At 30.2% G+C, this 12,871-nt stretch overlaps 1 protein-coding gene across 1 annotated transcript in view; it reads left to right on the top strand.

The window, feature by feature from the left end:
• LOC141296272 (frizzled-3-like) overlaps positions 1-12,871 on the top strand; it is a 14,495-nt gene extending 1,624 nt beyond the window's left edge. The window contains exons 2-4 of the mRNA XM_073827536.1: positions 5,888-6,036; positions 7,530-7,769; positions 10,633-12,871. Coding sequence (XP_073683637.1) covers positions 5,888-6,036; positions 7,530-7,769; positions 10,633-10,849 — 606 coding nt within the window. The 3' untranslated portion in view covers positions 10,850-12,871. The remainder of the gene's footprint in view (positions 1-5,887; positions 6,037-7,529; positions 7,770-10,632) is intronic.

Below are 12,871 nucleotides of genomic sequence, written 5' to 3'. Positions count from 1 at the left end.
AGATGGAGACATCAAACATTGAGGCAGAATAAGTGTGATTGATTTCCTCTACAACTGGTTTGCTTTAACAGACTGAATGAAGATGATTGTAGTAATCGCAACCTTCTGCAAGCGCCACATTTGCAGCAGATATCAATGTTAACGGTTCTTTTGTGTTGTGTAGTGAATGGATGGTGAGATACGATCCAGCGCAGTGATGCATGAGGCATTTTTATTACAGTGTAACCGTAGCCGCTCGGCCTCTCCCTCCACACAATCATAAACGGATCCCAGCGTCACGTGATGCAGTAATTCTCTCCCCTCCCCTCCGGCGATCATCTCCGTCTTCACCCTCGCATGCTCTCCCGCTTCGCCTCGTAAGATGAATGCCTACATTCATCTTACACACTTAACCGTTCAGTGCCTTTACTTTCTGATAGAACTAGCAACAGTACACTAAATGGTTTGTTAGGACTAGGTGAGATACCCCAAAAAATATTATTTGATTATTTTCATATATGGGTATGAATAAAAAAAATATTGCATATTGTGCATTATCTATTAGTTAAAAAACAGCCTTTTTATCATATTTACATTTTTTTTTTATTGTTTAAAAAATAAAATGTTTTATATCTAAAAGTTTTTTTAATATCTTTTAAAAAATCTCTCTACATGCATATATATGAAATACTGAAATACATTTATTCTTGATTATATGCTTGAAAAAATCAAAAAGCTAAAAAATAATCAAGCTTAAAGGGCATGTTTTCTGCAGTTTCTCCGTAAATGAAGAAAGGCACAATATTTTTCACACATTTATTTTTGATTACGTGCATAATAATGCAGCAATTATACAGCAATATTTAATGCTATATATTTGTTTACTGATATATTAAGATCATAAAAATGCCACATGAGGATTTCATTTTTGAGCATATTAAATAAATTAAAAAGATTTCAAAATATATCGATACCATATATATTAAAGAAATAAAAATAATATATATATTATTTGATCTATTATATATATATATATATATATATATATATATATATATATATATATATATATATATATATTAAATGCGTAGATAGGATATTACATATTTTATGATTATTATATTGTTATTATTTTATGCATATTATATATATATATATATATATATATAGAGAGAGAGAGAGAGAGAGAGAGAAAGAGAGATTTTTTTCATATATATTTTTCATTAAAATTTCATATATATCACCATATATTTTGTCTAAAATATTAAAAGCATAAAAATGCCTCATGAAAATTTATTAAGTATATTATCAAAATATATTATTAACACATTATTAAATATTTAAATGTCATATTTGTTGTATGATAAATGAATAATAATGAATATATACTATATACAAACTTTCAGCAAGTTTTCAAGGCACATTTCCATTTTTTATTTAAATTAAGGTACTACATTTAGCTAAAAAAATAAGACTATATAGATAAAAAAAATGTTAGAAAAAATAATAAAAGTTAACTAAAAAACTAACACTTAAACTATAGATTTTTTTATTATATTAAAACAAAATGTTTTAAACAGAGAAAATACTATAACTAGAAAAAATGGCGTTACATGAAAACAGAAAATACTAAAAATAAAAAATTACACAAAAATAAAAAATAAATAGGCTTGTTAAAAAACAACAAACTGACTAAACACTAAATTTAAAATGAAAACTAAAAATACAAAAATAAATGAAACTACAATTTAATAAAAAAAAAACATATAGACAATAAAAAAGAATACAAATTACAAAAAAGCTTCTAAAATAAAACCTTTATAAAATCTATACTAATAAAACATTAAAATGAAAATCTAAAAATTACATTTCTTTTAAGGTAATAACAAAAATGCTATATATATATTTTTAAAGTCTTTTCTCTTTTTATATTGGTATAATTTTTATATTAGCAGTGATTTATGTCTGTAATATACTGCCTGTTGCCCAGCCCTGTGTCAGGTGTAGTTTCGCAAGATTGCTTTTCAGATACAATGCATCTCTCTCTCTTGGTGTCTTTCATCATTGGGCTTGTTAAGTCACGCTGTGCTGGCTGTATTGTGGTGGCTCGGCTCCTGTAGCGCTCTGGAGAACAATGGCGAGGGGAGATCCGTGTGATGCTGGAGTTTGAGCTGAAGGACAGACCCCCTCCCGCTGTGATTAAAGGTGCTCAGGCCTGTCATTACCTCACAGCACGGAGACTGACTCACAAAAGCTCAGGCCTTTGATTGGCTCTACATGAGAGACACACTGGGTGTCAGTCTGTGAGGTCATGCTCTCAGTCTGATCATGTGTTATTCACTCATTAGTGAGGGTTCCTGAGTATGTTTAAGTAATGCACTTAAAGGATCATTCACACACCAATATCTGTTGATGTGAAGACATCCTGGTTTATGCTAAAGAAGTGGATGTGTAGCTATAATTACAGTTTTTAGTAATTCAAAAGCGTCATCAAGCAGAATTAATGCCGCTTTCCAGTTTATTAGAATTAGAAACTATAAAATTAGAAACTAATTAAAATAAGAAATCAAACGGATAAAAAATACACAAATTTTACACTAAAGTTACATATTTTTTTATTTTTATAAGTATAATATAAAGTAATTTTTATATTAAATATTATTATAGCAAAAGTGAAAAACAATTTGTCAACGTAACAAACTAAAAATTGTAATAAAAAAAAGAAATAAAATTGATTAAAAAATGCACTAATTTTTAAAAAAATTCAGAATTTTTAGAAATAAAATATAAAGTATTTTTTATTAAATTCAAACAGATTAAATTCATAAAGATCAAGTCACGTGTAAAATATTACCTGGACAATTTTTGGTTTTTATTATGTTGACGCATATTACGTTTTTAACTTTTGCTGTAATAATATTTAAAAAACTTTTAATAATAATGTTAATTAATTTAATAAAAATTACGTTATATTTTATTTATAAAAAAAAAAAAAAATTAGTGTTTTTTGTAATAAATAATTTCTTTTTTTATTACAATTTTCAGCTTTTTTTATAATGTTGACATATTACGTTGTAATAATATTTAATATAAAAATACTTTATATTTTATTTCTAAAAATGAAAAGTTATGTAAAGTTTTCAAAAAAGTTTTTTAAGTAAATTTTATCTTACATTTTTATTAGAATTTTTAGTTTCTATTTTGTTTACTCATATTTTGTTTTTCAATAAAAAATACTTTATTTTATTTATAAAAAATTAAGCGGAACATTATAAAAATTGTGTATTTTTTATCAATTTTATTTCTTATTTTATTTTTATAACAATTTTTTGTTCCTAATACATTGACATATATTATGCCTTTCACTTATGCTGTAATAGTATTTAATATAAAAAATCTTATTTTATTTATAAAAAATGTAATGTAATTTAAAAAAAAAAAAAATCTTATTTTATTTTTATTAGATTTTTTTAGTTTCAATTACGTTGATGCATATTAAGTTAAATTTTACTAATAATATTTAATATAAAAATTATATTTTATTGCTAAAAATAAAAAATGAAGTAATTTTTATATTAAATATTATTACAGAAAAAGTAGAAAAACGTAATATGTGTCAGCATAATAGAAACGAAAAAGTGTTATAAAAATTAGTGTTTTTTTCACTTTTGCTGTAATAATATTTAATATAAAAATTATTTTATTTATGAAAATTAAAAATGTAAGCAATGATATAAATTTTTTTTTTATTTTTATTTTATTACAATATTTAGTGTCTATTATGTTGATGCATATTAATATACTCATAATTTTGGATCATATAAGCCATTTAATATTTATTTATTCTCAGTTTTATATTTTTCTTCATTAAAAATACCTTATTTTTTATTATATACCTTGAAAGCGATAAAAGTCACTTTGGATAGAAGCAGGTTAACTACTTAATTTGGACCAATTTACTTTGCATTATAGATTCATCCACATTTTCAGTTGGGAAAATGCATTTTCAGTTTTCTCCTGTTTATGCATTTGGCAGACAGTTTTATCCTTCTTGCAAATATGATAATCCTGCCATGTCTTGAAGGCAGCATACATTAGTGTTTTTCTGTGAATATGAATCAGTGTATGTTAATGACGTTAGATTTCATCCCATGTTATCTGACGACACCCTGCAGAGATTGTACATGTTCTCATCATCTGTGGTGGCCGCTAGCGCTGTGTGTGTGTGTGTGTGTGTGTGTGTGTGTGTGTGTGTGTGTGTGTGTGTGTGTGTGTGTGTGTGTGTGTGTGTGAGTGACATATGCCTGAGTGCAGCATCAGGTTCTTGAAGCAGGAGCTCCTGTCAGAGGAAGAGCAGGAGAACAGGCCGTTGTTGTTGTGGCTTGTGCTCAGCAGATAAAGCAGGATTGTGTGTGAGCAGCGAGCTGTGCCGTCTGAACGAGCCAACGGATACACACCTCAGCTCAAGCATGTTTAAACACACACTTCTAAAGGGAGAAAATATGGCCATGTACACTGCAGTGTTTTAAAAGTGAAGATGAACATTCAGATGAGACGAGACAACCATATTTATCTGGATTTTGTACATGGTGCATGTGAATCAGGGTTATCATTAAGTAAATAATATAAATATAATATAAACATTATAAATTTCAGTAAGTTTCCAAGTCCAAGTTTAATACTAGTACTAAAGTAACTAAAATTAAAAAAATAAAGACTATATAGACATTAAAAAATTAAAAAAAAAAAAGATAAAAACAATAAAATAACTAAAATGTTAAAAATTAAAAATAAACATTAAATTAACTTAAAAAAAAACACTAACTTAAAAACTATATAGACATTAAAAAAATAAAACAGTAAAATTACAAACATTAAAATGAAGAAAATACTATTAAAAAATGAAAACAAAAAACTTTAAATATTAAAATTAAAAATAAAAATAAAAAAACACTAAATTAACTAAAACTTAGAAACTATAGATATTCTTAAAAAAATAATATAAACTCACAACAGCAAATAAAAAAACACTAAATCAATTAAAAAATATATGAAAACACAACAAATTTACTAAAACATTAAAATAAAGTAAAATACTATAAAAAATTATAAAAAAAAAATTTCAGCAAGTTTCCAAGGCCACATTTCCCTTTTTCATTTAAATTGAAGTACTAAAAGCCCTAAACCTAAAAATAAAGACTATAAAGACATTTAAAAAACTAAAAACAAATAAAATTAAAAAAACCCACTAAACTAACTAAAACTTAAAAACTATAGATATTTAAATATGTATAATTACAAAATTACTATATTTTTATTTTAGGCAAAAGTTTCCTTTTTTATTTAAACTTAAAGTACTAAAACAGCTCAACCTAAAAAATAATAACAAAAAATAACCCACAACAAAATAACTAAAAATGTTACAATTAAAAATAAATAAAAAACACTAAATTAACTAAAGAAAGTAAAACTTGTATAAATTTATAAAAAAAATAATATAAAACACAACAAAATTACTAAAACATTAAAATGAAGAAAATACTTTAACTAAAAATTAAATATTGTATTAACTTAATGTAGACATTAAAACATGACAATAAAAATTAAAACAGAAAATAATAAAATAAATGAAACTAAAACTAAAGCTATATAAACAATTTAAACGCTATACAAAATCTGTATCCATACAACAAAAAGAAAAATGACTAAAGACAGTTACTAAAACATTAAAATTGAAACACCTAAAAATGAAAACTTGTTTCAGAAACACTAATGGTATGTGAATGATATTAAAATCTACCTGAAAAAGGTGTGAAAATGGTGAAGTATATAAGTGTGCTGTATTGTGTGAGAGCCTGAGGGAAGCTCTTCCAGAGGACCGATGATGATCATCTATCTCTGTGTGTAGGTGGAGCAAACCAGCAGGCCTGACCTCGTCCTGTTCCTCATGAAGTACCTGATGGTGCTGGTGGTTGGGATCCCGTCGGTGTTCTGGGTGGGCAGTAAGAAGACCTGTTTCGAGTGGGCCAGCTTCTTTCACGGCCGCAGGCGTAAAGAGTGAGTTTACAGGACCTTCCTCATCCTGCTTCACTTCACAGGAGAAAACATTCCCAGATTGTAGACATGAACAACACTAAACATATATTTTAACATATGTGACCCTGGACCACAAAACCAGTCTTAAGTCGCTGGGGTATATTTGTACCAATAGCCAAAAATACATTGTATGGGTCAAAATTATTGATTTTTCTTTTATGTCAAAAATCATTAGGAAATTAAGTAAAGATCATGTTCCATGAAGATTTTTTTGTAAAATTCCTACTGTAAACCTATCAAAATGTAATTTTTGATTAGTAATATGCATTGTTAAGAACTTAATTTGGACAACTTTAAAGGTGATTTTCTCAGTATTTAGATTTTTTTGCACCCTCAGATTCCAGATTTTCAAATAGATGTATCTCGGTCAAATATTGTCCTATCCTAACAAACCATACATCAATAGAAAGCTTATTTACTGAGCTTTCATATGATGTATATATCTCAGTTTTGTAAAATTTAACCTTATGACTGGTTTTGTGGTCCAAGGTCACATATAAAAAAATTGAGGTTCTTACGCAATTCAGTTTAGGTGTTATACCAAAAAACGGCACCGAATCCACTGAATTTTTCTTTGATGTATTTCTGTTACAAATCTATCAATTTCTATTAATAATATGTCTAGCACAAAATTTAAATTAAAGTAAATTATATTCAATTAACCAAAAAACTAAAACTTAAAAACTATAGAAATAAAAAAATATATATAAAAACAACAGAATTACTAAAACATTAAAATGAAAAAATGCTTTTAAAAAAATGAAAAATATTTTTATTTCAGCTAGATTTCAAGGCAACATTTCTCTTTTTCGTTTAAATTGAAGTACTAAAAGTACAAAAAATTACTAAAAATAAATACTATATAAACGCCAAAAAAAAAAAAATAATAATATAAAAACAAAGTTACTAAAACATAAAAAAAAAAAAAATGTGTAGCGCGATTCTGTTTAGGTCAGGTAAACGCCACCAGGTGCCACCCAAACACCATTGGATTTTTATCAGTTTCTCTCTCAATATTATCACAAAATACCGCCAAATATGGAATTTTGAGACTTAGATCTTTCCAGCGATATGTATTTTGTCGAGATTCTAAAAAGTTTTGACTGCTAAAAGATTTGAAGTACCATTTTTATGGTAACGCAATGTCCAATTTCAAAATGGTTTTCACAGGATGAATCTTGAGATTTTTAGCTTGAGCAAATGGTATATAACTATGTCATTAATTAATCTGTTACTGTTTCTACATAATTTGTAACCAAAAAAATGGTAGGAGTCTTAGACCTTTCCAATGCTATATAGTTTGTCATGATTACGGTAGGATTTAATTGTAATATTGTAAAGTAAACTTAGGCGTCCTGTATATGAGTTAAATGGTTATCTACATTTAAACAGATTTGACCTTGTTGGCATGTATATATTATAAATGAGTACATGTGTTTGTCGTCGGTATGCAGCAGTGGCGTGGTGAACGAGAGCCGGCAGGTTCTGCAGGAGCCAGACTTTGCTCAGTCTCTGCTGCGAGACCCGAACACTCCCATCATCCGTAAGTCCCGCGGGACGTCCACTCAGGGCACGTCCACCCACGCCTCCTCCACACACCTGGCCATGCTGGACGACGTGCGGAGCAAAGCCAGCAGCGTCCACAGCAAGATGAGCAGCTATCATGGCAGCCTGCATCGCTCCAGAGACGGCAGGTCAGTTAAGCAGTTTAGCTCGGCTTCGAGCATTTTTATGCCAAAAGCCCCTAAATATGCTGATCCACATACGCTTATACATATAGTATACTTATTTAAATAGTGTACAAAAAAATGTACTTGACTTGACAGGGGTCCCTCGAAATGTACTCCCTAAAAAAATTAAAAAGGCAGCTATATATTTTCATGTATAAAGAAAAACTTGGAGCTACCAAGATACCAACCATAAAGATACAGTGTGTAAAAAATATCTGGAAAATATTTAGGTATCATTAGAGCATTGTTAGTAAGTAGAAAGAAATAGGCATAATGTCAATTTCTGTCTTTTTTTTTTTTTTGTAAGAAATAAAAAAATTTAAATGTTCCAAATTTTGAACATTTAAATTAATGTTTAACTTTAAAAAAAAAAATTATTTCTTTTAAAATAATTTAATAATATATCATTTTAGTAGATGTGTAAAAGTGTGTGCGTGTACACATATAAATTATACATACACAATTCTATATTATTAAATTATGAAAAATTACATTATAAAACTAAAATGTAGATTTAACATATTTCCACTCAAGTCATTTCTTTTTCAGACAGAATTTTGCAAAATGTTTAAAATTTATATCAAAATATATTAAATAACCCCAATATGTGTATGGAATATACACACACACACACACACACACACACACACACACACACTCTCACACATACATATACATTTCATTTTTTTGCAGAAAAAAAATTATAAATAAATTATATTTACACTCCTCATTAAGTAAAACACAAATATAGTGTATAAAAATATACTTTATAAAATTTTCATTTTAGATATAAATTCCTATTATTACATTTTATTATTCATGGGTACCAAAGACGTCACTTCCGCTATGCTCGCCGCCATATTTGTGTCCGATATGACAACAGACACAGCGCATCTAAATGAGATTCAATAATAAATTGAAATAATAAATTACTTTTTACTACTACTTCCCGCACTGTGTATTTGACTTGATTGTATTTTTAGGTATGTATGCTTTATGTTTACACAAAAAGTGTAAATTATTGTGAACGTAGTCGCTCGATGAAGGCTTTAAGACCTTGAAGAATCCTGGTCACTACTTCACAGCGAACGGGACTCGCGCTGACGGCACCCTCAGTCCGCGCTTAGATTTCGGCAAATTAGTTTTGGCAAATGCAAAAAAAAAAAAGTGATTATTGAGCATAAGCCCAACAACCAGCAAGCCAAGAAAACATAAAATATACCTGAGGGAAGAAGTCTTTCACGTCTTGTGTATTCCTAAACCTGAATCTCATTTTTAAAGCACAAATTCAAGCACCAAAAGCAAGAGATTTCTTTATTTAAAATATGCATTTGTATTCATTCAAGCTATATGGCTGCAATAACATTTTAGTTTAGTTTATTACACCACTTGTGCAGCCAGTCACAATTCACAATGGTACCATTTACTCGGGACGATGGTTTGTGTGTAACTTGTGTGCCATTTTTGTATGACAAATAATTTTTAGAGTAATTGTACCTAAATAGTTTTAGCAAAACAAATTATTTTTGAGAACCTTTTTACATGTATATACTGTACTGCAGGCGTTGCAATGACGAACGCTATGTAGTACAATAGTTTAGCGTTTATTATTTAATTTTCATAATTCACTAAACACTGCATAATCTAAAACATAATCTTGCTCTTAAGCCAAATACACACTGAAACAAATAATGTACGGCATCTGGATGTACTGTAAGTCACTATTCTCTGCATTAGCACTGTTTTGAACTTACTGTTCGATTGCTTTCTTTGATCGGTTCAAAATGATGTAATCGCAAAAAAATGCTTCTTTTCATTAAGGCATTATTTTGGTTATAATGTACTGATTCACAATCTTATTCAATAATTAATTATTATTCCACTACTCTTGTTGTGCCGAAAAAAACACCCTTGCTGTGAAAAGCACCTGCGTGAATGACACCGGTACACTAAAGGCTATACTGTATGCATACCGACCCACTTCAAGCACTGCTGAGATCGAATAAAACTGAAGTTAGGTTTTTTTTCTGATGATTGTTGTTACAGCTAACAGAATATCAGATCCCGGGCATATTGTATCCTTGTTCTGAACATTCTGGGAGTTTTGTTGATCTTCCTCTGGTAGTTGTGGCAGCTGTGACCATAGACTGAAATAGGTAGCGCGGACACAAAAATGGCGGCGATAAAGCACAGTGACGTCACATGGTCCCTATGGATATAAATTTGTACATTTATATTAAAATATGTGACCTTGGTCATAAGGGTAAATTTTTTTGAAATTGAGATTTATACATCATCTAAAATAAATAAGCCATTGCTGTATGGTTTGTTAGTATATGACAATTTTGGCCAAGATACAACTATTTAAAAATCTGGAATCTGAGGGTGCAAAAAAATGAAGAAAAATGCCTTTAAAGTTGTCCGAATTAAGTTGCATATTACAAATCAAATAAATGAAGTTTTGATATATTTGTGATGGGAAATTTAAAAAATATCTTCATGGAACACGATCTTTACTTAATATCCTAATGACTTTGGCATAAAAGAAAAATCAATCATTTTGACCTGTACAGTGTATTGTTGGCTATTGCAAGAAATATATCCATGCTACTTAAGACAGGTTTTGTGGTCCAGGGTCACACACACATAATATATATATATATTAAATAACTACATGTATACATATGGAATATATAACCCTGACCCCAAGTTTGAAGCCTCTGCTCTCAGATATTGTCATACAGCAATGCATGCTTGAACACGTTGAGCAACGTGTTTAAAAAAAACCTGAACTTAAATAACCTGTCGGTTTTCTCTCTGAACACAGGTTCACCCCCTCCAGCCACAGGGGCATGGAGGAACGCCCGGCGTACGGGAGCATGCCGCGACTCAACGAGCAGCTGTCCCATCACGGCAGCCTCCACCGCCTCGACAGCCAGTCCAGACACGGCAGCGCCAGAGACCTGAGCAACGCTCCGGCCGCCAGCATCACGCACGGATCCAGTATGAACTGCGTCGCGGAGGACGACGGGACGAGCGCGTAAGACTCGCCTCAGCCTACTGAAACGAAAGTAGCCGCTAACAGACAGACATGCGTTTTGGCAGCGGCAGGGGAATCAGAAACTCGATGCATGTGTGTTGACAGGATTTGTCACCATCTGATGTTTTCTTTGATACCGCGAGGATCTGCCAGATGAAGTTTAGCGCATGTGCAGGACGGGCCGCAGCTGTCCGATGGGAGTTTTCCCCAATGCATCCATCACACAACCCGCTTTAAAGAGTTAATGGATCAGTGACGCTCAGACTGATGCCTGTCCCATTAGAGATCAGGTTTCAAACTCTTGGAAGCTGAAGGACTGCTCAAAGAGAGGGAGGATCAGCGCTTTTGTGCCTCTGGCAAGCTGGATTTTGTTTCTGTTTGTGGTAGTTTGGCTGAGAAGGCATGGAGAAATGACATACCAGAATCCTCACCAACACCTGATGTGCTTTTGTTCAGCCGCTCGACGGTTGTCTACCTCATCACATCATCAGATCACTTTTGACCTGCGGTTTCTTCGCATTACAGAGTTCAAATGGGTTGCAAATGTTGACTTTCAGAACATTGCATACTTTGATGCTTTTCTGCCCATGTGTACAGGAGTCTTAAGCTTTGTAAATGGTGCTTCTTTCTAATGTTGCTTCATGAATACTTCATATGACGGCGTTTTAGTGGCACGGTAAAAATAAAATGTAGGATTACGAGAATAAAGTCAAAAGGTTTCGGGAATAAAGTCGAAATATTTTGACACTATTCTCATGGTATTTCAACTTTATTCTCATAATATTTTGACTTTTCTCATAATTTCGACTTTGTTCTCGAAATATTTTGACATTGTTCTCAAAGTCGAAATTATGAGAAAAGTCAAAATATTTTGCGAATAAAGTAGAAATACTACGAGAATGTAGTTGAAATACTATGTTCTCGAAATATTTCTACTTTATTCTTATGACTTTATTTTCAAAATATTTTTACATTATTCTTGTAATTTTTTACTTTATTCTCATATTTTGACTATTTTCAAAAATGTTTTGACTTTTTTCTCAGAATATTTAAACTTTTCTTGTAATTTTAACTTTATTCTCGTAATTTCGTCAAAAAGACTAAATATTTTGAGAATAAAGTCAAAATATTTAAAAAAATAAAGTTGAAATTACGAATAAAGTTAAAATGGCAAGAATGATGTCGAAATATTTTGAAAAAAATAATAATAATAGAATAGTCGAAATATTTCAAAAATAAAGTCAAAATTACGAGAATATAGTCGCAATATTTTGACATTATTTATAAAGCCGAAATATTTGAAATTAAAGTCGAAATGACGAGAATAAAGTCTAAATATTGCGACTATATTCTCGAAATTTCAACTTTATTTTCGGAATATTTTGACATTTATAAAGTCGAAATAATGAGAATAAAGTCTAAATATTAAAAAAATAAAGTCAAAATTACGAGAATATAGTCGCAATATTTTGACATTATTTATAAAGTCTAAAAATTTCGAAAGTAGAGTTGAAATTACGAGAATAAAGTTGAAAAATTGCGACTTTATTCTCGTAATTTCTACGTTATTTTTTGAAATATTTTGACTTTATTCTCAAAACATTGACTTTATTCTCATAATCTTAGATTTCTTTTTTTTTTTAAAGGTGGCACTAAAACGTCATAACTTCAGCAGGCCATTTCTGCACGAAATGCCTTGAATATACATAATGTTGAACTTTCATGAATTGTGCTCTGTTTTACAACCCGCTTTAAAAGTGAAGTTGAGTGTTTCTGTTTACGTGTTGGATGAGATTACAGTGGTACTCAGTGCCTAAACATGTGACTTTGGACCTGAGCTTTGTAAAAGCTTTTTATTTCTGATCTGCTTCTGCTGTACCTTTGCCTTCGGTTTCCCAAGTACACTTGATTTTCCATACTCGATTCTTCTGTCCACTTTACTAATGAGGAACAACATAGCACTTTAACCGTGGCTATCTGTTGAATGTGTAGACATAAACTCCAGTTATTGCGTCATGCAAGATTT

This window comes from Garra rufa, chromosome 21 (assembly GCF_049309525.1).
Source record: "Garra rufa chromosome 21, GarRuf1.0, whole genome shotgun sequence".
NCBI classification, from domain to species: domain Eukaryota; kingdom Metazoa; phylum Chordata; class Actinopteri; order Cypriniformes; family Cyprinidae; genus Garra; species Garra rufa.
This window is presented reverse-complemented; position numbering and strand designations above follow the sequence as displayed.